This window comes from Jaculus jaculus, chromosome 17 (assembly GCF_020740685.1).
Source record: "Jaculus jaculus isolate mJacJac1 chromosome 17, mJacJac1.mat.Y.cur, whole genome shotgun sequence".
Lineage (NCBI taxonomy): Eukaryota > Metazoa > Chordata > Mammalia > Rodentia > Dipodidae > Jaculus > Jaculus jaculus.
The window spans coordinates 15,557,124-15,583,862 of record NC_059118.1 but is presented as its reverse complement, the minus strand read 5'-3'; the positions used below and the strand labels follow the sequence as shown (position 1 = coordinate 15,583,862).

The 26,739-nt window shown below is 45.0% G+C and overlaps 1 protein-coding gene across 1 annotated transcript; it reads left to right on the top strand.

The window, feature by feature from the left end:
- The first annotated feature begins 809 nt into the window (after positions 1–809).
- LOC101598694 (serine protease 46) lies at positions 810–25,433 on the top strand. Its single transcript, XM_004662044.1, has 4 exons — positions 810–979; positions 1,157–1,416; positions 3,097–3,260; positions 25,179–25,433. Exons 1-4 carry the CDS (start codon positions 846–848, stop codon positions 25,431–25,433), a joined length of 813 nt encoding a protein of 270 aa, XP_004662101.1. The 5' UTR covers positions 810–845.
- Positions 25,434–26,739: the final 1,306 nt, after the last annotated feature.

The following is a 26,739-nucleotide window of genomic DNA, read 5'->3' as shown; positions in this document are numbered from 1 at the left end:
TCATCTCAGCGAGCCTGAAGCTGCCTGTTACATCCCCTCACCCTGTTTCTTCTCCTGACTCCTGGGCTCACGGATCAGGGCTGCTGGCGCCTCGGCCGGATTCTGGTCAGTTTCCTCTTTCTGGAAGATCTTGGTCTCTCCTGATTCTCTGCTATAGTTGATAATAAACTTATACACCTTAACTTTTTAGTAGAAGAGTGTATTTTGCTGTGTTTCTATTTACTTCCCTCCCTAGGCTGATTTGGTGTGGCTAGTATGCCACCATCTTACTTGGAAGCTCAATTTTAAAAAGTATTATTTATTTATTTATTTGAGAGAGACAGAGAGAGAGAGAGAGAGAGAATGGGTGTTCCAGGGCCTCTAGCCACTGCAAATGAGTGAATTCAAGATGCATGAAACACCTTGTGCATCTGGCTTATATGGGTACTGGGGAATCAAACCTGGATCCTTTGGCTTTGTAGACCAGCGACTTAACTACTAAGCCATCTCTCCATCCTGTTGGCTGTCTCTTCCTCTCCCTCCCCAAGTCATACTTGCGTCAATTATCAATTGGGGATTAGTCCCGGGGTGATGGCTTATAACAAGCCTCAGACAGGTTGTTGGGTCATTGTTTGGGGATTCTCTTTATAACGTCAACTACCTTCTGCCTCTGAGTCTGTGTCTTCCAGCTTTGAGGTGAAGGGGTCGCCTTTTTCCTCCCTCCCCCACACACATGTACAATGGCAATGATCACCTGGACAGTCTGCTGTGGTCACTGGGGTGGAGGCTGCCCTTAGCAGTCCTCTCTCTACCTCTCCTCAGTGCCTTGGTATTGGACCTGCGGTCAGACCAATGTCTCCTGCAAAATGGTGAAGGGGAAGGTGGTGGAGGTGGGCAAGTGGCCCTGGCATGTGAGCATCCTGTTTCTGGGCATGCACATCTGTAGCGGTTCCCTCATCCACCAGCAGTGGGTCCTCACGGCTGCAAACTGCTTTCAAAGGTTAGTCGGGGAAAGACCACCACCTCAGTCTGAAGGGGTGGGATGTGCGACTTTGCTTTTGAGCCTAGGGGGCCCTGGGGTAAATCTGAGGAGCCGGGAGTCGTGGGGGTGGCCCCTACCTCTCTAACCATGTTACGGTCTCACTGACGGTGATCTGACTCCTACCCGGGCCTGCAGATCCAAGGATCCCACCCAGTACTTTGTGAAGGTGGGAGTGCAGACCCTTTCAGACAACAACACAGAGCTGCCTGTCACTCTCATCGTGATTCATGACAGTTTCAACAATCAAATGGCCCAGGACATTGCCCTTCTGAAGCTCAAGACGTCTGTATCCTGGTCCCCTCTCATCCAGCCCATCTGCCTCCCCAGCATCAATTTCAAACCAACCATTGGCACCATGTGCTGGGTCATTGGGTGGGGAAAAGACAGGAATAAAGGTGAGTGCATCAGAGCAGAGGTCCCGAGACATCCGTCTCTGCAGAGCGCGGCTATGTGGGGTCAGCTCACTCACTCACTTCCTCCTCCCTCTCCCCTTCCTCCTTACTGGCTTTGTTTGCATGTCTATGTGTGTGGCGTGCTTGTGTGTCTTTGTGTGTGTGCACGTGCAGATGCAGGTGCACACACGCATGCACGTGTACATATACTCATGGAAGCCAGAGGTGAATGTTGGGTATCTCCCTTAGTCACTCTCCACCCCTTCCTCCTCCTCCTTCTTTTTATTTATTTATTTTTTTTTTTTTTTGAGGTAGGGTCTCACTCTAGCCCAGGCTGACCTGGAATTCGCTCTGTAGTCCCAGGCTGGCTTTGAACTCACAGAGACCCTCCTACCTCAGCCTCTCAAGTGCTGGGATTAAAGGCGTGCGCCACCACCATGCCCGGCTTTCTTCTTCTTTTTCATTTTTATTTGTTTATTTATTTCTCTATGTGTGTTCATGGGGAGTGCATGAGGATCTCCCTGTGCTGCAAACAAATACCAAACGCATGTGCCGCTTTTGGGCGTGACTTTACTTGGGTGCTGTTTACGTGGGAATTGAACCCAGTGGCAGACTTTGCAAGCAAGCCCCTTTAAACTGCTCAGCCATCTCCCCACTCCCACCTTCTTCTTTGAGACAGGGTCTCTTGCTGAACCTAGAGTCCACTAATTTGGCTAGACTAGCTAGTCAGTGAGCCCTAGGGATTCCTTGCCTCCACCCCACCCCCCACCCCCAGTGCTGGGCTTGAAGCAGCATGTCACCTCACCTCACCTGGCGCTTGATGTGGCAACTGGGAATCCAAACTCTGATCCTCGTGTTTATGCAGCAAGCACTTTACCCACTGACCCAAGTCCCAGCCCTGCTCGCTAGGAACGCATTCAGTCACTGTTAGCATCTCCCAAAGCCCTTTCTGTACCGTATTCTAGTGTCGAAGACAAAGAGTCCTGCAGGGGCCTCAGCTCCCAGAGTTAGATCCAGGGCCAAGCCCTTGGCCCACAGCACGGCAGGAAATGGATCTTTGGTTATCATGGGGTCCTGTCCACAGGTGGCATGAGGACCATGACCTCAATACATTCCCAGAGATCTGGTCCTGTTGGTGCCATTTGGGGTCCTACCTAGGAGCCCTTGTAGAGTCCTGCCTTCCAGCCAAGGCCATGCCTTGGCTCTAGGGTCTTGCCATCTTGTCTGGGAGCTACAGACCAGTGTTTATCCTCATGGAATCTGAGTTATTGGGGAATATCTCCTTGTCCTCATTCAGTGTCTGACTTATTTATTTATTTATTTTGGTTTTTCGAGGTAGGGTCTCACTGTAGCCCAGGCTGACCTGGAATTCAGTCTCAGGGTGGCCTCGAACTCATGGCGATCCTCCTCCCTCTGCCTCCCGAGTGCTGGGATTAAAGGCGTGCGCCACCACACCCGGCTCATTGTCTGACTTTTACTACAAGGCCCTAAGGAGGCTCGTGGTAATTGTCTTAATGATGAGAGACCTTTTTGAAAAGTCAGGCTGTGAGTTTATTAAAGCAGTGTTCCAGGAGGCGGCCCTGCCACTCACATTAGCCAACAGGCACAGTTCTGAGCTGGAAATAAGCCAAGAAGCTACAGTAGGATAAGATGGTAACAAGATATTCTCTCTCTCTCCTGTAGGGAAATTAAAGGCCCCCTACAGTGTCCAGGGGTTGGCTGTCAGAATTATACACAATGACATCTGTGAAAAGCGGTACCAATTCCTGCTGCCAAAGAGCCAGAAGAAGTTCATGGGGAACAACATGCTGTGTACCAACTCCGAGTGGGGCTTGGATACATGCCAGGTGTGATGTGAGGCCGGGCCAGGGAGGTGGCTTCCACGGGTCACTCTTTCCTTGTCACGTCGCCCTAGGAGACTTGATGAGAAATATCCTCTCCCCCCCGCTGCCCAGATTCAGTGTTCTAGACTGTTACATTGGGGGGAGATGCTCCATGCCCCTGTCCACAGGTCAGCATTTTGTAGGGCATCTTAAAACTTCTCACATCAGCCTCGTGCCCAGATTTGGCAGATGGTTCTCCGTGAATAATGTCCTATTCAATATTGGTTTGGAGAGCAGGACGTGGTGGCACACGCCTTTAATCCCAGCACTTGGGAGGCAGAGGTAGGAGGATTGCCATGAGTTCAAGGCCACCCTGAGATGACAGAGTTAATTCCAAGTCAGCCTGGACCAGAGTGAGACCCTACCTTGAAAAACCAAAATATAGATATATATATATTGGTTTGGAGATACTCCCCTTTTGATGAGCAATTCTTTTATTTTGTTTTATTATTTATTTGCAAGGAGAGAGAGAGAAAGGATGGGTGCACCAAGGCCTCTAGCCATTGCAAAAGAACTCCAGATATATGTGCCACTTTGTGCATCTGGTTTTACATGGGTACTGGGGAATTGAACCCAGGTCATCAGGTTTTGCAGGCCCAGCCCCTTACCTGCTGGGCCATATCTCCAGCCCCGAACAAGTCTTTAATATTCTCTTTTGTGAATGTGCCACAGTTTCCCCATTCTAGGGTTTAAGGTAGCCGAGGGAGTTCCCTACTATATCGTTGCTCTGAGCATCCTCCCACACATCTCCCCCTTCACATGTCCTCCACTTCTCACTAGAATGTATCTGGCATGGAAGTGGTGGGTCATAGATTGTATTTAAATTCATATTTTAAAAAAATAGTATGTGTGGATGTTTATTACATGTCGGTGTGTTTACACATGGGTGCACATGTGCCATGGGGCACATGTGGCGGTCAGAGGACAGCCTCGGGTGCCAGTCCTCTCTCTCTACCTTTATTTGAGGACAAGGTCTCTTCTGCTGTTTTACCACTGGGAAGGTCACACTAACCAGCCCATGAGCTCGGGGTTTTCCTGTCGCCACCTCCCATTGCTATAAGCACACTGGGATGACAGATGCCTCAGCCACTTTGTGTCCAGCTTTATGTGGGTACTAGGGTCCAAACTCTGGTTGGCAGGTTTCCAAAGCAAGCACCTTTAATCATTAAGCCATCCCTCCAGTTCCTTTTTCTCCCCCTTTTATTTGTTTGTTTGTTTTCTGAGGTAGGGTCTTGCTCTAGTTCACTATGTAGCCTCAGAGATCCTCCTACCTCAGCCTCCCAAGTGCTGGGATTAGAGGCATGAGCCACTGTGAGCTGCAGTGAGAGAGAGAGAATTTTGGGTACACCAGGGCCTCTAGCCACCTGCAAATGAACTCCAGATGCATTTGCCACTTTATGCATCTGGCTTTATCTGGGTACTGGGGAATCAAACTTAGGTCATTAGGCTTTACAGGAAAGTGCCTTAACTGCTCAGCCATCTCTCCAGCTCCATCCCCTCCTTTTTTAAAAAAAATTATTTATTTATTTGAGAAAGTGGGGAAAGGGAGGAAGTAGAGGACAGGGGGAGAGAGCACATGGGTGCACCAGGGCCCTCACCCCTGCAAATGGAACTCCGGACACATGCATCAGTTTGTGCTTTGGTTTTACGTGAGTACTGGGGAATTTAATCCAAGCCATCAGTCTTTGCAAGACAGCACCTTTAATCTCTGAGCCATCCCCCCAGTTCCCGGTCCCTTTTTAAAATAATTTTTTTATAATTAATAACTTTCATGATTGTAAATAATATCCTATGGTAATTTCCTCCCTCCCCTAACTTTCCCCTTTGAAACTTCACTCTCCATCATATCCCCTCCCCCTTTCAATAAGTCTCTTTTATTTTGATGTCATCATCTTTCCTCCTGTTATGATGGTCTTGTGTAGGTAGTGTCAGGCACTGTGAGGTCATGGATATCCAGGCCATTTTGTGTCTGGAGGAGCACATTGTAAGGAGTCCTACCCTTCCTTTGGCTCTTACATTCTTTCCACCACCTCTTCCGCAATGGACCCTGAGCCTTGGAAGATGTGATAGAGATATTGCAGTGCTGAGCACCAGATGCACAAAGTGGCACATGTATCTGTCACTTCTTCTCAAACACCATGATGCCTTCTGAGTCATCCCAAGGTCACTGCCATCTGAAAAGGGAAGTTCTAATGAAAAAGTGAGAGTAGCATTAATATATGGGGATGAACATTAAGAAAAATTGAGCCGGGCATGGTGGTGCACGCCTTTAATCCCAGCACTCGGGAGACAGAGGTAGGAGGATTGCCGTGAGTTCGAGGCCACCCTGAGACTACATAGTGAATTCCAGGTCAGCCTGGGCCAGAGTGAGACCCTACCTCGAAAAAACAAAACAAAAAAAAAAAAAAAAAAAAAGAAAAGAAAAGTGCTTACTGGGCAGTTTTTTGTTTGTTTGTTTGGTTTGGTTTGGTTTTTCGAGGAAGGGTCTCACGCTGGTCCAGGCTGACCTGGAATTAACTCTGTCATCTCAGGGTGGCCTTGAACTCATGGCAATCCTCCTACCTCTGCCTCCCGAGTGTTGGGATTAAAGGCGTGCGCCACCACGTCCGGCACTACTGGGCAGTTTTTTGAGCATAGTATATACATTTAGCCAGATAGCAGCAGAAGTCACACCCCTAGGGCTCATGACTACCCCTGTTGTAGGTTTTCAGTATCAGGATGTATTCCTTCCCATGAAGTGGGCCTCCAGTCCAATTAGAGGGCAGTTGGTTTCCTCCATAACAGACGTGCCACTATTGCACCCATTGGCTCATTTGGCTTGGCTGGCCAAACATAAGGCTTGCAGTGTCCATTGTTGGGTATCTTCACTGGTGATTTCTCTCTCCCACTGAGCTGCATGCAGTGTGGCTTTTTCCCAGCTTTTTGTTAGCTGGTCTACATGGAAGAGGTTTTCAGCTCAGCTCCACCAGGACTTATCAGTGACCTTGCAGCCCAAGTATGTGGAGTCTTCAGCAATAGGGTCTTACCATCTATTCCTGGTGGGAAGCCAAGGGCCTCGGCAATGGCCTGTACTGTTTTGGGGGCATCAGGGACCTCCCTGGCCAACAACTCACTGGAAGGTATCCCATCCCTGGCACTGAAAATTTTCTATTAACAAACTATGACTCCTGAGTGTTCCATTGTCCAAAAGAGTAGGTTTCTATATGATTTATTTATGTCCTCTTAGATTTTGATTAGTTCTCCCTCCATCTTTCCTTTACTCAATCTCTTCCACAATGGACCCTGAGCCTTGGAAGATGTGATAAATATATTGGCAGTGCTGAGCACTCCTCTGTCACTTCTCCCCCCCCCCCCCCCCCCCCCCCGCCGCTCCACATTTATTGGGATGGATTCCAGGTTGGCTTTGAGCTGACTTTATAGCCCATGCTGGCCTCAAACTTATAATGATCCTCCTACCTCTGCGTTCTGAATCCTGGGATTAAAGGTGTATGCCACCATGTCTGGCCTTTTTTTTTTTTTTTTACATGTTTATGTTGTGTATGTTAATTTCATGTTCATGGTGCATATTGAAAAAAAACTTCTGCTAGTTTTTTATTATTTTTTTATTTTTTCATTGAGAACTTTACTATGTGAACATATTATAATTTGATCATATTTATGCCATATTATTCTTTTTCATCCCTATCTTTTTTCATTTTCACCATGTCCTCTTTTTATTTTTATTTATTTATTTATTTATTTTTTTGAGGTAGAGTCTTACTGTAGCCCAGGCTGACCTAAAATTCACTATGTAGTCTCAAACTGGCCTTGAACTCACAGTGATCGTCCGACCTCTGCCTTCTGAGTGTTGGGATTAAAGTCATGCACCACCATGCCTGGTCTTCCATGTCCTTTTGTTGAACAGAAATTTAGTTACTATCTAAGTGAAATATGTCATATTTTCCCTTTCTGGTTTATGTTTTTTGTGTGTGTGTGTGTCCTTAAAGAAATCCTAGTTGTATGGTAGTGCATGCTTAAACTCTCAGTACTCAGGAGACAAGTTCAAGGCCAGCCTGGGCTATATAGAGAGATTCTTTGTTTTTTTAATTTTTTGTTTGTTTGTTTGTTTTAGTTTTTTTCAAGGTAGGGTCTCACTCTAGCCCAGGCTAACCTGGAATTCACCACATAGTCCCAGAGGAGCCTTTGAACTCATAGCAATCCTTCTACCTCTGCCTCCAGAGCTCTGAGATTAAAGGTATGCGCCACCATACCCAGCTTGTTTTGTTTTGTTTTGTTTGTTTGTTTGTTTGTTTTGTTTTTTCAAGGTAGGGTCTCACTCTAGCCCAGGCTGACGTGGAATTCACTATGGAGTCTCAGGGTGGCCTTGAACTCATGGTGATCCTCCTACATCTGCCTCCCGAGTGCTGGGATTAAAGGCGTGCGCCACCACGCCCGGCCCCAGATTGTTTTTTGAAGCAGGGTCTCACTATAACCCAAGCAACCTGGAGCTCACTTTGTAACCCAAGCTGGCTTTGAACTCACAGTGATCCTTTTACCTCAGCCTTCTGAGTGCTAGGTCTAAAGGTGTCCACTATGCCATCTTAGAGAGAGAGGAGGAGAAAGGAGAGGAGAGGAATAGTAAGAGGAAAAGAGAGGAATGGGGAGGGGAAAAGAGGAAAGGTGAAGGGAAAAGAAAAGAAAGCAGGAACATGAAGTCATTCTATCTTTCTCTTAGGGAGAGAGGGGGGAGGTGTGTCTCAGCCACTGCAATAGAGCTCCAGATGTTGGTGCCACCTAGTGGGCATGTGCGACCTTGCACTTCCCTCATCTTTGTGCATCTGGCTAACATGGGATCTGGAGAGTCAAGCATGTGTCCTTAAGCTTCTCAGGCAAGCACCTTAACTGCTAAGCCATCTCTCCAGCCCCTTTCTATCTTTTGTTCCTAACAACTTGGAAAATCAAGGAAAACGCATTTCCTGCATTGACCATACCACCACTGCCATAGAAAAGTCTTCCGCATACGTAGAACAAACTTCTGGAGTTGGCTGTCTGGTTATCATTGGCCTTTCTTCCTTTCTGAAAGAAATACTTGAGTGTATAAAGTTTCCTCTAACTATTGCTTCAGCTGCAGGCTACAAATTTGCATGTCTGTCTGTCTGTATGTATGTATGTGAAAGAGAGAAACAGGACACACCAGGGGCTTCTGCCACTCTGCACAGGAACTCCAGATGTATATGTCACTTAGTGCATCTGGCTTTACATGGGTATAGGGATAGAACCCAAGCCATTAGGCTTTGCAAACATGTGCCTTTAACTGCTGAGCCATCTCTTCAGCTCCAGCATTAAAATTTTGATATGTAACATTTTATTGTTATCAGTTCTAATAGCTTATATAATTTTCATTTGGTTTCATTTTAACCCATGCACACTTTTTGTTGCCATAGATTGTCTTTTTAAATTTCTTTAAAAGAAAAACATTTATTTATTTGAGAGAGAGGGGGAGAGAATAGGTGTACCAGCACCTTTAGCCACTTCAAGCAAACTCCAGATGTATGTGCCACATTGTGCATCTGGCTTATGTGGGTACTGGGGAATCAAACCTGGGTCCTTAGGCTTCGCAAGCAAATGCCTTAACTGCTAAGCCATCTCTCTATCCTAGATTTTCTTTATTATTATTATTATTCCTCTTTTGTTCTTTTGAGGCAGAGTTTCACTCTATTCCATGATGACCAGGAACTTATTCTGGAGCCCAGTCTGGCCTCACAATGGTCCTCCTACCTCAGCCTCCTGAGTTCTGGGATCAAATCCCGGCTTACATAGATTTGCAACAGTTTTCCAGTAGTCATAAAAAATCAGTCCTGAAGGGCATGGTGGTGCACGCCTTTAATCCCAGCATTTGGGAGGCAGAGGTAGGAGGAAGATCACCTTGAGTTCGAGGCCTCCCTGAGACTACATAGTGAACTACAGGTCAGCCTGGGCTAGAGTGAGACCCTACCTTGAAAATCCATAAATAAATAAAAATAAGTCCTATAGTATCACCAATTACATGAAATATATAGAAACTTCTTAAGCTGCCTGATATATTCTTAAATGCTTATTTCATTTTATTTAATTTCTATTGATTTATCTGCATTTTTTAGGCTTGATTTGGCTTTCTTTTTGTTTCTTCTTAAGCACAAAGGTTGATTCCTTCTAATTTTGTGTCTAAACCAATTCAGGTCATGACATCACCTTTGATTTGAATTTTGAATTCAACTCTTATAAGTTGTAATATTGTGATTCCATCATGGTTTGTGATTTGGAAGGAAATGTACACATCCGGTTTAAAAGTAATACATAAGGGCTGGGAGATGGCTCAGTGGTTAAAGGTGTTCGTTTGCAAAGCCAGTCAGCCTGGGTTCAATTCCCCAGTACACACATAAAGCCAGATGCACAATGGGGTGTATGCATCTGGAATTTATTTTCAATGGCAAGAGATCCTATTTTACCCATATTCATTCTCTCTATCCTTTCTCTCCTTAAAAATAGATAATGTTCTCTCTTGCAAATAAATAAAAATGTTTTCAATTTTTATTATTTATTTGAGAGAGAGAGTAAGATAGAAAGAGAGAAGATAGAGGCCAGGCATGATGGCACACACCTTTAATCCCAGCACTTGGGTGGCAGAGGTAAGAGGATACCCGTGAGTTCAAGGCCACCCTGAGACTACATAGTGAAGTCCAGGTCAGCCTGGGTTAGAGACCCTATCTCAGAAAAAAAAGAAAGAAAGAAAGAGAGAGAGAGAATAGGTATGCAGAGCCTCCAGCCACTGCAAATGAACTCCAAATGCATGTGCCACCTTGTACATCTGGTGTTACATGGGTACTGGGGAACTGAACTCAGGTCCTCGGGCTTTGCAGACAAGCCCCTTAACTGCTGAGCCTTCTCCCCAGCCCAAAATATTTTTAAAGTAATACATAAATACAATTAGAAAATGAAGCTTTCCCACAATAAAAGTAACTGGAAAAGTTTAATTTTTTATTTTTAAATTTTTAAATTTATCATTTATTTAGAGAAAGTATGGGTGCACCAGGGCCTCTGGCCATTGGAAATGAACTTTGGATGCATGTGCCACTTTGTGCACTTGGCTTTACGTGGATGCTGGGGAATTGAGCCTGGGCCAGCAGGCTTTGCAAGCAAGCACTTTTGAGCCATCTCCCCAGCCCTGAAAATTTCAATTTTATTTTTTTCTCTTGTTTTTCCTAATTTTTAAAAAAATATTTTATTTAACAAATTTATTTGACAGAGAAAGAGGGATAGAGAGAGAAAGGGCACGCCAGGGCCTCCAGCCACTGCAAACGAACTCCTGACACATGCACCCCTTTGTGCATCTGGCTAATGTGGTTCCTGGGGAATCGAACCTGGGTCTTTTGGCTTTGCAGGCAAACACCTTAACTGCTAAGCCATCCCTCTAGCCCTGAAAATTTCACTTTTAAATTGATTCACTTGAAAAATATTTGTCCATGCTCAACCATGTTTATTGCTGCTCAATTTATAATAGCTGGGAAATGGAACCAGCCTAGATGTCCCTCAACAGATGAGTGGATAATGAAGATGTGGCACATTTATACAATGGAGTTCTACTCAGCGGTAAAGAAAAATGAAGTTATGAAATTTGCAGAAAAATGGATGGACCTGGAAAGTATTATACTAAGTGAGGTAACCCAGGCCCAGAAAGCCAAGCACCACATGTTCTCTCTCATATGTGGATCCTAGCTACAGATGACTGGGCTTCTGCGTGAGAATGAAAATACTTAGTAGCAGAGGCCAGTAAGTTGAAAAGGAGACATAAAGGGTGGAGAAAGGAAGGGAGGAGGATACTTAATAGGTTGATATTGTATATATGTAATTACAATGATTGTAATGGGGAGGTAATATGATGGAGACTGGAATTTCAAATGGGAAAGTGTGGGGGTGGGGAGGGAGGGAATTACCATGGGATATATTTTATAATCATGGAAAATGTTAATAAAAATTAAAAAAAAAAAAGAAAAATATTTGTCCATATTCTGGAACATCTGAAGATATGCTCACTTGCCCTGATCCAGCCCTCCCCTCACTCAATGCCATCTGCTATTTGCTATAGACCTCTCAGTAGAACTGAGCCCATGCGGAAGTCATACTAATGAGCCTCCAAAACAAGGGCTAAATAAACCTCTTTTTCTATATAAGTAGCCTATGTCAGGTATTTTTTTGTAGTAACAAAAGACTGAGTAGCATATCACCATATATTTTACACACACACACATTATTATTTATTTATTTATTTGAGAGAGAGGCAGAGAAGGAGAGAGAGGGAAAAAAAATGGGAGCACCAGGGCATCCAGCCACTGCAAACGAACTCCAGATACATGCACCACCTTGTGCATCTGGCTTATGTGGGTCCTGGGGAATCAAACCTGGGTCCTTTGGCTTTGCAGGCAAGTGCCTTAACTGCTAAGTCATCTCTCCAGCCCACACACATATTTTAGAATTGAGTTAACACCAAGAGTTAATGCCTACAACCACCTTAGCAGTTTGAATGAGAAGTTCTCTATAGCCTCATGTGTTTTGAATAATTGGTACCTGGCTGGAGGCCATTTGGGAGGTGGAGTCTTGCTAGAGGAGGTGTGTCCTTCAGGTTAGAGCTTGAGGCTGGTTAGTCCAGTGTGCTCGTGCTAGCCATCTTGCTAATGTCACAAGATGTGATGCTCAGGGCTGGAGAGATGGCTTAGTGGCTTAGCAGTTAAGGCGCTTGCCTGCAAAGCCAAAGGACCCAGGTTCAATTCCCCAAGACCCACGTAAGCCAGATGTACAAGGGGGTGCATGCATCTGAAGATTTTTGCAGTGGCTGGAGGCCTTGGTGTGCCCGTTCTCTTTATATATCTGCTCTATCTCACTTAAATAAATAAATATGTAAGATGGGATGCCCAGCCTCTGCTCTGTCATGACATGATGAACCCCACCCCTGGAGATGATAAGCTGAAATAAACCCTTTCCTCCCATAAATCACTTCCGGATGGATGTTTTGTCCCAGCAATGGGAAGGTAATTGAGACAAGAACTTTCTAATACATTCATTCTCTTCATCTCCCTCTTGTGGGGAGCAACAGCTGAGCCTTTTCGTACATCTGAGAACTTTCACTGAGCTCTCTTTGAGGTTTTCAGGCCTTCAAATGAACGGTAGTTGTTAGTGGTTTCACTTACCTCCATGATGTTTTATTATTTTCATTAATTTGGGCATATCTCTCCCTCCCCACCCCCAAACACCCTGGAATCATAGCTCACCTACTGCTTGCTGCTGACCTTCATGGGTGGGTGTCACACCCGTCACCATAAACGATTTTTTTTGCGGAGCTGATTTAGCATGTCATCTGCCGTGAAGAGAGCTGTTCCTTGCTGGTATTTTTGTGGCACTTTACTTCAGGGACAAATGTTCCGCTCTGTCAGTGAATTATCTGCAGCTACTAAGGTGACACTGCTCTAGGTCAAAGCACTGAGCAGGTTTCTCATGTCCATTCTCCCTGTGTTGCAGGACTTGGTAATGGCATGCTCTTTTGCTTTTCTGAGGTAGGGTCTCACTCTAGCTCACGCTAACCTAGAATTCACTATATATTCTTAGGGTGGCCTCAACTCGTGGCAGTCCTCCTACCTCTGCCTTCTGAGAGCTGGAATTAAAGGTGTGCGCCACCACGCCCAGCTCAATAATGGTATACTTAAAATTTTTTTTTTTTTATTGACAACTTCTGTACATATCGACAATATAGCATGATCATAATCCCTTCTTAGTATCTTCCATTTTCCCTTGCTGAAGTGCCCTCTCCTCTGAATCTCTTCTTCTTTCCAAGTAGTCCCTCTTCTACTTTATTTTATTTTTTGTTTTTTCAGGGGAGGGTCTGGCTCTAGCCCAGGCTGATCTGGAACTCACTGTGTATTCTCAGACTGGTCTTAAACTCACGACGATCCTCCTGCTTCTGTCTCCAGAGTGCTGGGATTAAAGGCATGCGCCTCCACGCCCGGCCTTCCTTCCTTCTGTTTTTATGTCATCATATTTTCCTTCTTAATATGCAGGTCACTGTGTGGTCATGAGTGTCTGCAAGACAATATTGCAAAGCACTCCTCCCGTTCTTTGGCTCTTACATTCTTTCCACCACCTCTTCCCCATGAGCCCTGAGCCTTGAGGCTGTGATGGAGATGTCTCAGCACCATGGCGAGTTTTGAATGAGCTTAGTGGTTACCACCATCCAAAAAGAGAAGCTTCTCTAACCAAAAGTGAGGGTGGCATTAAAATATGGGCATAAACACAAGTAGTTAGAGGGCAGTTTGGTGGGTATAACATATCCATTTAGCTAGACAATAGTATTAGTCTCCCCTCTCGGGCTCATGACCTTCCCATAGGCTTTTTTTTTTTAAATTTTTTATTTATTTATTTGAGAGTGACAGACACAGAGAGAAAGACAGATAGAGGGAGAGAGAGAGAATGGGCGCACCAGGGCTTCCAGCCACTGCAAACAAACTCCAGAAGCATGCGCCCCCTTGTGCATCTGGCTAACGTGGGACCTGGGGAACCGAGCCTCGAACCAGGGTCCTTAGGCTTCACAGGCAAGCGCTTAACCGCTAAGCCATCTCTCCAGCCCTCCCATAGGCTTTTGATTAGGCTTCTTAGTGCCAGGCAGGGATCCCCTCCTCTTGGAGCAGGCCTCCAATCCAACTGTGGTGCACTTGTGTTCCATTTATTAACTAGGGTTAGACACATGTCTTTAAGATTGTTTTTAAATTTCGTGTGTAAGCGTGCGTGGTGCCTGCGGGGAGATCAGAGGGCGTGCTTTTTCCTCCACCTCATTTGAGGCAAGGTCTGCCATTGTTCACCACACCATTCATGAGCTGCAGGGAAATTCTGCTGTCTCCACCTCCCTTCTTGCACATTGGGGTTACAGAAGCCTGCCACAACTTCTGGCTTTTATGTGGAAGTCTAGGGCTCTGACAGTAGGTACTCAATGCTGCTCAGTAAGATCTTTATCTACTGAGCCATCTCCCCAACTCTCTGGTTTTTTACTTTTTTAATGTTTTATCTATTTATTTGAAAGAGAGAGAGAGAAAGTCAGATAAAGAGAGAGGGAATGGGTACACCATGGTCTCTAGCCACTGCAAATGAACTCCGGATGCATGCACCACCTTGAACATCTGGCTCACATGGGTACTGAGGTATCGAACTTAGGTGCTCAGGTCTCATAGGTAAAATGCCTTAACTGCTAAGCCATCTCTCCAGCACTATTTATTTATTTGTTTGTTTGATTGTTATTTTATTTTAAGAGAGAGAGAATGGGCATGCCAGGGCCTTCGGCTGTTGTGAACGAACTCTAGATGTGTGTGCCCTCTTGTGCTCATGAAGAACATTGCATGCTTGCATCACTGTGTGTCTGGCTATGTGGGACCTGGAGATTTGAACATGAGTTCTTAGGCTTCACAGGCAAGTGCCTTAACCACTAAGACATCTCTCCAGCCTTTTTTAAAAATTTTTTTTTTGAGAGAAAGAGAGAGAGAAAGAGGCAGAGAGAGAAAATCCCAGCTGTGGTTTTTAATCTTTTTTAAAAAATATTTTTATTGCCAGGCATGGTGGTGCACACCTTTAATCCCAGCCCTCAGGAGGCAGAGGTGGGAGGATCATTGTGAGTTCGAGGCCACCTTGAGACTACATTGTGAATTCCAGGTCAGCCTGGGCTAGAGTGAAACCCCACCTTGAAAAACCACATATACACCAGGTTTTTATTTATTTATTTATTTGACAAAGAGGGAGAGAGAAAGAGAAAGAATGGGTGTGCCAGGGCCTCCAGCCACTGCAAATCAACTCCAGACGTGTGCGCCCTTGTGCATCTGGCTAACTTGTGGGTCCTGGGAAAGCGAACCTCGGTCCTTTAACTTTGCAGGCAAACACCTTAACTGCCAAGCCATCCCTCCAGCTCTCTCTCTCTGTATATATGTGTGTATTTACTTTATTTGAGGGAGAAAGAGGCAAAGATAGAGAGAGAGAGAATGGGCACACCAGGGCCTCCAACCACCACAAAGGAACTCCAGATGCATGTGCCACCATGTACATCTGGGTTACATGGGTCCTGGGGAATTGAACCTAGGTCCTTTGGCTTTTGCAGACAAGCACCTTAACCACTAAGTAATCTCTTCAGCCCTTTAATCTTTTTTAAGAAAATATATTTATTATTCCTAGATAGAGAAAGAGGCAGATATATAGAGACAGCATGAGCATGCCAGGGCCTCCTGCCACTAAAGCAAACGAACTCCAGATGCATGATGCCACCTTGTGCATCTGGCTCACGTGGGTACTGTGGAATCAAACCTGGGTCCTTAGGCTTCACAGGCAAGTGCCTTAACTGCTAAGCCGTCTCTCCAGCCCAGTTTTTAATCTTTAATTTAGCTAGTATGGTAATCAATAAGGTCATCCAAGTTTCCCAATATCCTAGAAAACCAGCTAGTTTGGTTTATTTACACCCAACTAATACTGTGTGTTGGACCCCGAGCTAAATGCCCAGTCCAGGAGAGGTCCTGACCTCAGGAAACTTAGTGTCTCCTATTACCCATCTATGCCATGCAGACCACACAACCTTTCCTCCAGGGAGGCTGGGCTCCACTTTAAGGTGTAGAGAGGAAGTCATTCCTTTTGTCAGGAATATGTCTGCTTCACTTGAAAAATATTTGTCCATGTTCTGGAACATTTGAAGTAACAGAAATCATCTCCTTGAAGCCTGGCCAGCAGTTGCCCATGAAACCACACGTGTGTTTTCCTTTGAGGTATTGTTCTGGGCACATTCTCAGTTGTTTTCCACATAGTTATTGGACTAGTCAGCCTTCCTATAACTCATTAAATTGGTTTTGATCATTTTTATTTCCTTGGGGATTATTCATTTCAACCATAAGTTAAGTCCATGAAGAGAAAATTGTAAAGTCTTGTGGTTCTGAGAAAAGTCTATTTTTCCCTGGGTATGGTTCTGGTATTTGCATTTCTCCCTTTCTCTCTCATTTGGTAAGAATCACAAGATGCTTATCTGTTGGGGTTTTTGTTGTTGTTGTTGTTTTAAATAAGAGAGGGAGAGGGAGAGGGAGAGGGGAGAGTAAGAGAGCACCAGAGAGAATTGACCCACCAGGGCCTCTAGCCACTGCAATCAAACTCCAGGCACATGCATCACCAAAATAAATAAATAAATAAATATATATATATATATATATATATATATATATATATATATATATACACACATATATATATATATATATATCGAACTATGGATTGAATTTCCCAAGCCAATGATTTTTCTGCTTTCTAATGTATGAATTATCATGCCTGGCTATTTTTTTTTAATTTAAAAAATTTATTGAGAGAGAAAAAAAAATGCATGCTAGGGCCTCTAGCTGCTGCAAACAAACCCCAGACACATGTGCCGCCACATGCATCTGGTTTTTATGTGGGTTCTGGGGAATCAAACCTAGATCTTTAGGCTTCACAGGCAAGTACCTTGACCGCTAAGTCATCTCTCCAGCCCTTTTATTATTACTATTATTTTAAAATAATTTTTAAAGTTTTTTATTTTTATCTATTTATTACAGATAGAGAGAGAAAGAATGGGCAAACCAGGGCCTCTAGCTCCTGCAAATGAAGTCCAGATGCATGTGCCATCTTGTGCCTCTGGCTTATGTGGGTCCCGGGGAATTGAACCTGGGTCCTTAGGCTTCCCAGGCAAGCGCCTTAGCCACTAAGCCATCCCTCCAGCCTCCTTTTAGTATTTTTGAAACAGGATTTTGCTATGTATCCCAGGCTGTTCTCAAACTCATGATCTTCCTACCTCACTGGTCAGGATGGAGCTTGCCTGTAATCCTAGCACTTGGAAGCCTGAGGTAGGAGGGTCATAAGTTTGAGGACAGATAGGATTGGGAGGCAGAGGTAGTAAGACTGCCATGAGTTCCAGGCCACCCTGACACTACACAGTGATTTCCAGGTCGGCCTGGGCTAAAGTGAGAACCTACCTTAAAAAGCCAAAAAAGAAAACAACAACAACAAAAAAAACCACTTTCCTTAAATAAACATTTTGAATAAAGTTATTTTTAAATTTTTTAATTTTTATTTATTTATTTGGTAGAGAAAGAGAGAGAGAATGGGCATGCCAGGGCCTCCAGCCACTGCAAACAAACTCCAGACGCCCCCTTGTGCATCTGGATACATGGGTCCTGGGGAATTGAACCTGGGTCCTTTGGCTTTGCAGGCAAACGCCTTAACTGCCAAGCCATCCCTCCAGCCCTTGAACAAATTTCTTAATTTTGAGTCACTTTCAGGTTTGTTTGTTTTGTTTTGGGGATTTTTTTGAGACAAGATCTAGACACATAGCACATAGGATGGGCTTCAGACTATGTAGTCCAGGCTAGCCTCGAACTCTGGATCCTCTTACCTTAGATTCCCAAGTGCTGGGATTGCAGGTATGAGTGGCCCACCTGGCTCACTTTAAGTTATTAAGTGTCCCGTCCCATTAAGAGTTTCAACCTAGAGCTGGGTGTGGTAATGCACGCTTTTAATCCCAGCACTCAGAAGGCAGAAGCAGGAGGATCGCCATGAGTTCAAGGCCACCCTGAGACTACATAGTGAATTCCAGGTCAGCCTAGGCTAGAGTGAGCCCCTACCTTGAAAAATGTAAATTAAAAAAAAAAAGTTTCAACTTAAAAGAATCAATGTGATTTGTACTTCATGCCTTATCCTATCTCTCTGCTACAATGCAGGTCAGACCTCACCGAGAAGTCAGGCAGATGCATCTCTCTAGCTCTTTCTAACTCTTCTTCTTTTTTAAAAAATTTGTATTTACTTATTTATGAGAGAAAGAGGTAGAAAGAAAGAGAGAGAAAGAGAATGGGCACATCAGAGCCCCCAATCATCATTTACATAAGTTTCTTAGATATCCTAACATTGTCCTCCAGGACTTAGGGCAAATGTCTTTTTTTTTTTTTTTTTTGACAGGGTCTTATGTATCTCAGGCCGTCTTGAATTTAGTATGTACTGGAGAATAACGAACTTCTGATCCTCCTGCCTCCACCTTCCAAGTGATGGGATTACTAGCATGTGCCATGAGACCTGGATTATGTAATGGTCGAGCTCCAACCCAGGGCTTTGTGAAATCTAGGCCAGCACTATCCCATCTGAGCTCCATCCCCTTCACACACACACAGCCCATCTGAGGTCACCAGCTATCTGCAACAACATTGATACTGGTGTGCTTTACTTTATAGATAGCTTTCCATTGAAGTGATTAAGATGAACACATTTTCCCTCTTCAGTTTCTTTTTAATATTTTATTTTTATTTATTTATTTGACACAGAAAGAGGGGGAGAGAGAATGAGCGTGCCAGGGCCTCCAGCCATTGCAAAAGAACTCCAGGCGTTGCTGGCATGGTTAATTGAATAAAAGGTGTTAATAGAAAAAAAAAAAAAAAAGAGCTCCAGACGTGTGTGCCCCCTTGTGCATCTAGCTAATGTGGGTCCTGGGTAATCTAACCAAGGTCCTTTGGCTTTACAGCCTAGGCTGACCGGGAATTCACCCTGTAGTCTCAGAGTAGCCTCAAACTCATGGTGACCTTCCTACTTCTGCCTCCTGAGCTCTGGTATTAAAGGCATGCACCACCACACCCTACTGAATCTGCTTTTTTAAAAAAAAAAATTATTTTTCAGGCTGGAGAGATGGCTTCGCTTCCCTCTCAGACAGGCTCTGAATTGTGTCTTTGGTCTCATGCACCCATGAACAAGACTATGAACTGGAAGCTCATGCTCACACACAAGACCTTTGAGCAAAAGCTTCTGGGTTCTTCTGACCCTTTGGGTTCCAGCCCTTATTCAAGTTTTGGCCTTTGCAGTGGTTTTTGAAATGGGGTGTTAGGGGTTCAGGAATAAGAATCTTGGAACCCCGAGTTCACGTTTGCATTTAACCAAAGAATTAGGCAAAGCAAACTGAGAAGGATAGTTGTGAAACTACCATATTTACTGAGGGATGTACAGAACCAAGGGAAGGAAAATGAATATGCTCACGTGGCCTGACAGTTCATACAGTGGGCCTGGAAGAAGAGACTTGAAAAGGGAGTGAGAGAGGAAAGGAAAGAAAGTGCAGAGAGCTCCTGCCACACGGAGGGCAGGAGGGGGCAGAGAACCCTCATGGGAGCAAGGGTCAGGGGGTTTCTCCCCTCATCTCGGCCCAGCTGGGGCCAAGATGAGGTTTAGGAGTGATGGTCAGGCAGCCCTGAGAGAGGCTTGTACCCTGGCACATATCTATTTATCACCTTCTCAGGTGAACCAGATGCCAAGCTCTAGGGGCTGAACTTAACCAACCACAATGTCATGATTAGATTTAAATTCTAGGAAAGGGGACCTCCCTCCCAGGAAGGTTTGTGGAAAAGCAGATCTAGGGAACTCCTTTAGGCTAGAGTTGAGAAGTCAGATCATCCTTTGGCTTCTAGCAAGGGCAGACATCCCTGCCTTGACTATCAGGGGCCAAGGTTTGAATGTGAATTGTCCCCCAGAGCCTCTGGTGTTTTGAATACCCGTTCCCAGCATGTGGCATTATGGGAGGTGGAGCTTGCTATAGGAGGTGTGTCACGGGGGGGGGTGGGCCTTGGTATTTATTAGTCCCACCACACTGCGTGTTCATAGCTAACTACTCTTGCTGCTATCTTCTAGCTGCTATGGCATGATGGGATGCCCAGCCTCTATTCTGCCATCCTTTCCCTGCCATGATGCAAAAGGTCCCCTGGAAACTATAAGCTGAGAATAAATCCTTTCCTTCCATGAGCTGCTTCTGGTCTGGTGTTTTGTCACAACAGTGTGAAAGTAACTGCAACAGGCTCGGAGGAATCTTTACTCTCCGGCTGCCCATGTATCCATTGAAAGTAGTTTTGAGGTGTGTGTGTGTATAATTTCTTTTTTTAAAAAAAAAAAATAACTTTTGGGCTGGAGAGATGGCTTAGCATTTAAGGCACTTGCCTGCAACACCAAAGGACCTAGGTTCAACTCCCCAGGACCCATGTCAACAAGATGCACCAAGGGGCGCATGCATCTGGAGTTCGTTTGCAGTGGCAGGAGGCCCTGGCACACCCGTTCTCTCTCTCTCTCTTTCTCTCTACCTGCCTATTGTTGTATCTCTCTCTCTCTCTCAAATAAATTAATAAATTAATTAATTAAATTAACTTTCTAGAGAAGCTTCTCTTTTCAGATGGTGTTGACCTTGATATGACTTAAAAAGCACCATGGTGCTGAGAAGTGACAGGAGTGCTCAGCAGTGAAACATCTCTATCACATCTTCCAAGGCTCAAAATCCATTGCAGAAGAGGTGGCAGAAAGAATGTAAGAGCCAAAGGAAGGGTAGGACTCCTCACAATGTGCTCCTCCAGACACTCAAAATGGCCTGGATATCCATGACCTCACAGTGCCTGACACTACCTACACAAGTCCATCATAATAGGAGGAAAAGATGTGACATCAAAATAAAAGAGAGACTGAGAGGGGGAAGGGATATGATGGAGAGTAGAGGTTCAAAGGGGCAAATGGGAGGAGGGAGAGAATTACCATGGATTATTGTCTACAGTTATGGAAATCGTCAATAAAAAATAATTTTAAAAAAAAAAGGTAACAATAAAAAAATGAACTTTCTATTGGCAGCCTCCATACATAGAGCCCAGATTCCATGACCACAACCTCCTTTCCTATTTTGCCTTTCCCTCTCCCTCATCCCCCTCCACTGAATTTTCTTCCCAACTAGTCTCTCTTCTATTTGTTTCTTTTTTGAGGCAGGGTCTCACTCTAGCCCAAGCTGACCTGGAATTCATAATGTAGTCTCAGGCCGGCCTTGAACTCACGGCCATCCTCCTACCTCTGCCACCACACCTGGCTCTTTTCTATTTTGATATCATCATCTTTTTCCTCGTCTGTTATGCAGATCTCATGTAGGTCGTGTCAGCCACCGTGAGGACACGATTGTCACAACCATGTTGTGTCTGGAAGACAGTGTTGCCAAGCACCCCTCCCTTTCCTTTGGCTCTTACATTTGTTTTTTCTGCCACTTCTTCACCAATGGTCCCTGAGCCCCGAAGGGTGTGATAGAGCTGTCTCCGCGCTAAACACTCCACTGTCACTTCTCAGCACTGTGGTGAGTTTTGAGAATCTCCCCCGTGGCCATAGTCATCTGAAAAGAGAAGCTTCTCTAACCAAAAGTGAAAGTAGCACTACTAAATGGGCATAAACATAAGGGTTTAGAGGGCAGTTTGGCAGGCATAATATATGCATTTAGGCAGGCAACAGTAGTAGTCCCTCCCCGCCCCCCAACGCCCCAGGACTTAGAGCCATAGGCTTTTGTTTAGGCTTTCAGTACTAGGCATGCATTCCCTCCTGTGGAATGGGTTGTTTAGGGTTTCTTGTCTTGTCTTTCATATTGATGAAAAGCAATTACTGAGAATTGGCCTTTGAACATTGTTTTGAACTATTCATCTGTAAACAATGGTATATCTATGCATTAAACTAGTCAGGTCTTCTTTAATGGGCTTTTAGATGTAGCTTTATAATCATTTTCTTTAGCTATCTTTTTTTTTTTTTTTTTTTTGGTTTTTCGAGGTTGGGTTTCACTCTGGCCCAGGATGACCTGGAATTAACTATGTAGTCTCTCAGGGTGGCCTCAAACTCATGGTGATCCTCCTACCTCTGCCTCCTGAGTGCTGGGGTTAAAGGCATGTGCCACCATGACCGGCTAACTATCTTTTTTAAAATGTATTTTATTTATTTATTTATTTGAGAGAGAGAAAGAAAGAGGGAGAGGATGGGTGCACCAGGGCCTCTAGCCACTACAAACAAACTCCAGACGCGTGCGCCCCCTTGTACATCTGGTTTATGTGGGTCCTGGAGAATCAACCCGAGATCCTTTGGATTTATAGGCAAATGCCATAACCGCTAAGCCATCTCTATAGCCCTCTTTAACCATCTTATGTACACTTCATTAGGTTATGCCCTGTGAATCTTCGTTTGCATTATGTTAAAAAAAAAATAAACGTAGAGCTGGAGAGATGGCTCAGCCGTTAAGGCAATTGCATGCAAAGCTTAAAGACCCAGGTTTGATTCCCTAGTACCCACATAAAGCCAGATACACTAGGTGATGCATGCATCTAGAATTTGTAGTGGCTAGAGGCCCTGGTATATTAATTCTCTCTCTCTCTCTCCCTCCCTCCCTACCTACCTACTTACCTCTCTCTCTCTCCAATAAATAAATTAAAAACAAAAGCAGTGATCTGCTTTCCTGGTTTATAAAACTTTCCAACAGTAGGCTGGGGAGTTGGCTCAGTAGATAAGGTGCTCATTGCTCAAGCCAGAGTGCCTGAGTTTGACCCCCCAGACCCAACATAAAAAGCTGGGAGCTGGGCTGGAGAGATGGCTTAATGGGTAAGGCACTAGCCTGCAAAGCCTAAGGACCCATGTTTTACTCTCTAGATCCCATGCAAACCAGACACACAAGGTGATGCAAGCACAAAAGGCTGCACGCGTCTAGTTCACCTGGTGCACTAATTATTTCTCTTTCTCTCATAAAAAAAACAAAAAGAAAACTGGACGCCATGATGAGTTTTTGTAATCCCAACAGTCTCTGGAATAGGAGGTTGAAACAAGAGAATTTCCTGGAAGCTCAAAGTGAGTGCAGTAACAAACATCGGAGTGAGAACTCAGTGCGCTCTGCCTCAAGTAGAAGTTAAGGCATTTGCCTACGAAGCCTAAGGACCGAGGTTTAATTCCCCAGTACACAAGTAAGCCAGATGTACAAGGGGGACACATGCATCTGGAGTTTATTTGCGGTAGCTGGATAGCCTGGTGCACCTATTCTCTCTGCCTCTCTCTCTCTCTCTCTCTCTCTCTCTCTCTCTCTCAAAATAGAGAAATAAAATTTTATTTATTTATTTTTAAATATTTATGTATTTGTGTGTGTGACAGAGAGAAGCGAATAGAAAAAAATGGGCATTCCAGGGTTCCAACCACTGCCAATGAGCTCCAGATGCATGCGCCACCTTGTGCATCTGTCTTACATGAGTACTGGGGAATTGAACCTGGGTCCTTGGGCTTCACAGGCAAGCACCTTAACCACTAGGCCATCTCTCCAACCCCAATAAATAAAATTTAAAAAAAAATATGTGAAGGGAAACATTTTAAAAAAAAGATGGAGGGCTGGAGAGATTGCTTAGTGGTTAAGCACTTGCCTGTGAAGACTAAGGATCCCAGTTTGAGGCTCGATTCCCCAGGTCCCAAGTAAGCCAGATGCACAAGGGGGTGCATGCATCTGGAGTTTGTTTGCAGTGGCCGGAGGCCCTGGTGCGCCCATTCTCTCTCTATCGGCCTCTTTCTCTCTCTATCTGTCTGTAGCTGTCAAATAAATAAAAATTTTTTAAAAACTTAAAAAAAAAATGGAAAGGCAAGGACCAACCCAAAACTCATTCTCTGACCTCCACATGTGCTCTGTGACATGCATGATCTCACACTCATCCATGGATACAGGCACACACATGCACACACAATTAAAAATATTTTTATTGTTTACCACTAAAGAAAAATGTAGAGTGGAGGTGTTTTCTTTCTTCCTGTGCCGGGAATAGAACCCAAAGCCCCACATATGATAGGCAAATGCTCCCCAATTGTGCTACAGTACAATCATAGCTCATAAAGTTGTTGTTTTTTTAAATTATTTGTGAAGATGTAGGGGTACACACATGCCACAGTGTGCTTGTGCAGGTCAGAGAACAACCTCAAAGTGTTTATCCTTGGGGCTGGAGAGATGGCTCAGCAGCTATGGCAACGCCTAGCCAGAACCAACCCCCCTTTGATGTGTGTCGTTGTGAACATTATTCTTATACATAGGCCTGTTTGCACACCAAAAAGGAGAGTTGGTTTCCACTTTGAAGAGCTCACCCTGTACTCAGGTCTGTAGAAAGTTCAATGACTGCATCTTGGTTCCCCACCCAGGGTTGAGTAAATGACGGGCAGAGGTAAAGGGATCATAAAGAAAGAGACCAGGTCTGGGTCTTGAGTCCCAGTGAAGAATTTCTGGGTGGGCTGGAGAGATAGCTTAGTGGTTAAGGCATCTGCTTTGCCTGCAAGGCCAAAGGAATCAGGTTTGACTCCCCAGTATCCACATAAAGCCAGATGCACAAGGTGGCACATGCAACTAGAGTTTGTTTACATAGGCTAGAGGCCCTGGATCACCCATTCTCTCTCTCTCTCTCTCTCTCTCAAATAAATAAATATTTTTAAATTAGGGGCTGGAAAGTTGGCTTAGAGGTTAAGGCACTTGCCTGTGAAGCCTAAGGACTCAGGTTTGAAGCCTAAAGACCCAAGTTCCATTCCCCAGCACCCATGTTAGCCAGATACATGTGGAGGCACCTGCATCTGGAGTTTGTTTGCAGTGGCTGGAGGCCCTAGTGTGCCCATTCATTCTTTAATACTTTTTTAAAAATTTTTATTTATTTACTTAAGAGTGACAGACAGAGAAAGAGGCAGATAGAGAGAGAATGGGCGCACCAGGGCCTCCAGCCACTATAAACGAACACTGGACGCGTGCGCCCCCTTGTGCATCTGGCTAACTTGGGTCCTGGGGAGTCGAGCCTTGAACCGGGGTCCTTAGGCTTCACAGGCAAGCACTTAACCACTAAGCCATCTCTCCAGGCCCCATTCAATCTTTCTTTTAAATAAAGAAATGTTTTTCAAAGCATTTTTATAGAAATTAAAAAAAGAAAGAGAAAAGAATTCCTGCGTCACAGAAAAGATTCCTAGCCAGAGAGAACACGAACTGCTGTCACCTGAGGCCTGTCTTCTCCCCTGCAGGACACCTCGGGCAGCTCCCTTGCCTGCCAGGTGAACAAGACCTGGATTCAGATGGGCGTGGTGAGCTGGAGCTTCGGCTGCGGCCGGCGCCAGTTCCCCAACATCTACACCAGCACTTCCTTCTACACCACGTGGATCAAGAAGCAGGTGTCCGACATGAGGTTCGCCAGTATGGCTGGCCTCTCCTTCCTGAGCCCGGTCATCCTCACTGGCTACATTCTGCTGGTCTCTTTGGGCTCCCTGTGGCTCCTGTGAAGCCATGTGTCTCACAGAGGCTGCTTCTCCTGCTCGGCCCTCAGGAGAGGAAGAGGCCAGAGGCTGCACAGGACATCAGGATAGAGTGACTTTGGGCAGGGTCCCAGACCTACTATTGTTTGGTGTTTTTTGGTGTTTTTTTTCCCTTTTCAGTTGTTCAATGAAGATGCTATTGAACCTTGTGACGTGGAAGCCACAGTGTTCTTGACTTTGGTCGAAGCCGTTCACAGCCACCCAGGCCTGGCTGAACCTCTCTTCTCTGACAGTCGCCCTATGTCTTAGGCTTGCTGTATGATCCTGGGAGGTTGTTTATTCAGTTTTCTCTTCCACTGAACATGGGTTGAAGTCCTTGCTCTATCACCCCAGTACTCCAACCACCCCCATGTTCCCAGGACCCTCTTCTGGGGCTCTGAGGAACATTTTCCCTCAAGCTTTCCTGTAAGGGTTAGCTTTTTCCCAGGAAACTTTCAGTGGCCAGACCATAGACTTACACCTGTGAGTCATGTTCAGGAAGCCATGAGTCTCTCCCAACCCCTCATCACTCCTGAGAGTCAACAGATCTCAATCAGTTCCTTTTCCCTCCATAGAGCAGGGGTGGGTGGGTGCAGGGGAGGGTGCCTGCTTGCATGTGTGTGAAGTGACTGTACCTTGAGCTCCTAGGTGACCTCCGTCAGACTTCAGAAGAGCAAGAAAGTCAAACTAGCCAGCCTGAAAGGCCACAGCCGTCTCCACCTCCCTGTGAGGTAGAAGGGGGCCTTCATATCTGGTCAGCCTGGGGTTCAGAGCACCAGCTCTCCCCACCTTTTCAGGGCCCCAGAAAGGCAGCAGTACCCTTTGCTCTTTGTAAAGACTGGAGGGAGCTCTGAATTATCAGTCCAAGTGTCTCTTCTGAGACAGAGGGCCTTGACAAATGTTAGAATGTTCTGGCTTTGTTCAACTTTTTATTTTATTTTTGTTTGGTTCTACTTTAACCTTGTCTTTAAAAAAAAATGATTTGAGACACAGAGAAAGGAGCAGGGAGAGAAAGTATGGGTGAGCCAGGGCCTCTTGCCACTGCAAACGAACTTCTTCAGACACATGCGCCACTTTTGTTTATCTGGAGGTACTGAGAAATCTAACTGGCACCAGCAGGCTTTGTAAGCAAGTGCCTTTAGCCACTGAGCAATCTCTCTAGCCCCTTACGTTAGTTATCTTCTTCTCTTTTTTTTTTTGTTTTTTTGTTTTTTTGAGGTAGGGTCTCACTCTAGCCCAGGCTGACCTGGAATTCACTATGGAGTCTCAGGGTGGCCTTGAACTCACGGCAATC

Coding starts and splice junctions, on each gene's coding strand:
- LOC101598694 (XM_004662044.1), top strand. CDS start 846: ATGGTGAAGGGGAAGGTGGTGGAGGTGGGCAAGTGGCCCTGGCATGTG. Junction 980..1,156: donor GCTGCAAACTGCTTTCAAAG/GTTAGTCGGGGA, acceptor CCGGGCCTGCAG/ATCCAAGGATCCCACCCAGT. Junction 3,261..25,178: donor GGGGCTTGGATACATGCCAG/GTGTGATGTGAG, acceptor TCTCCCCTGCAG/GACACCTCGGGCAGCTCCCT.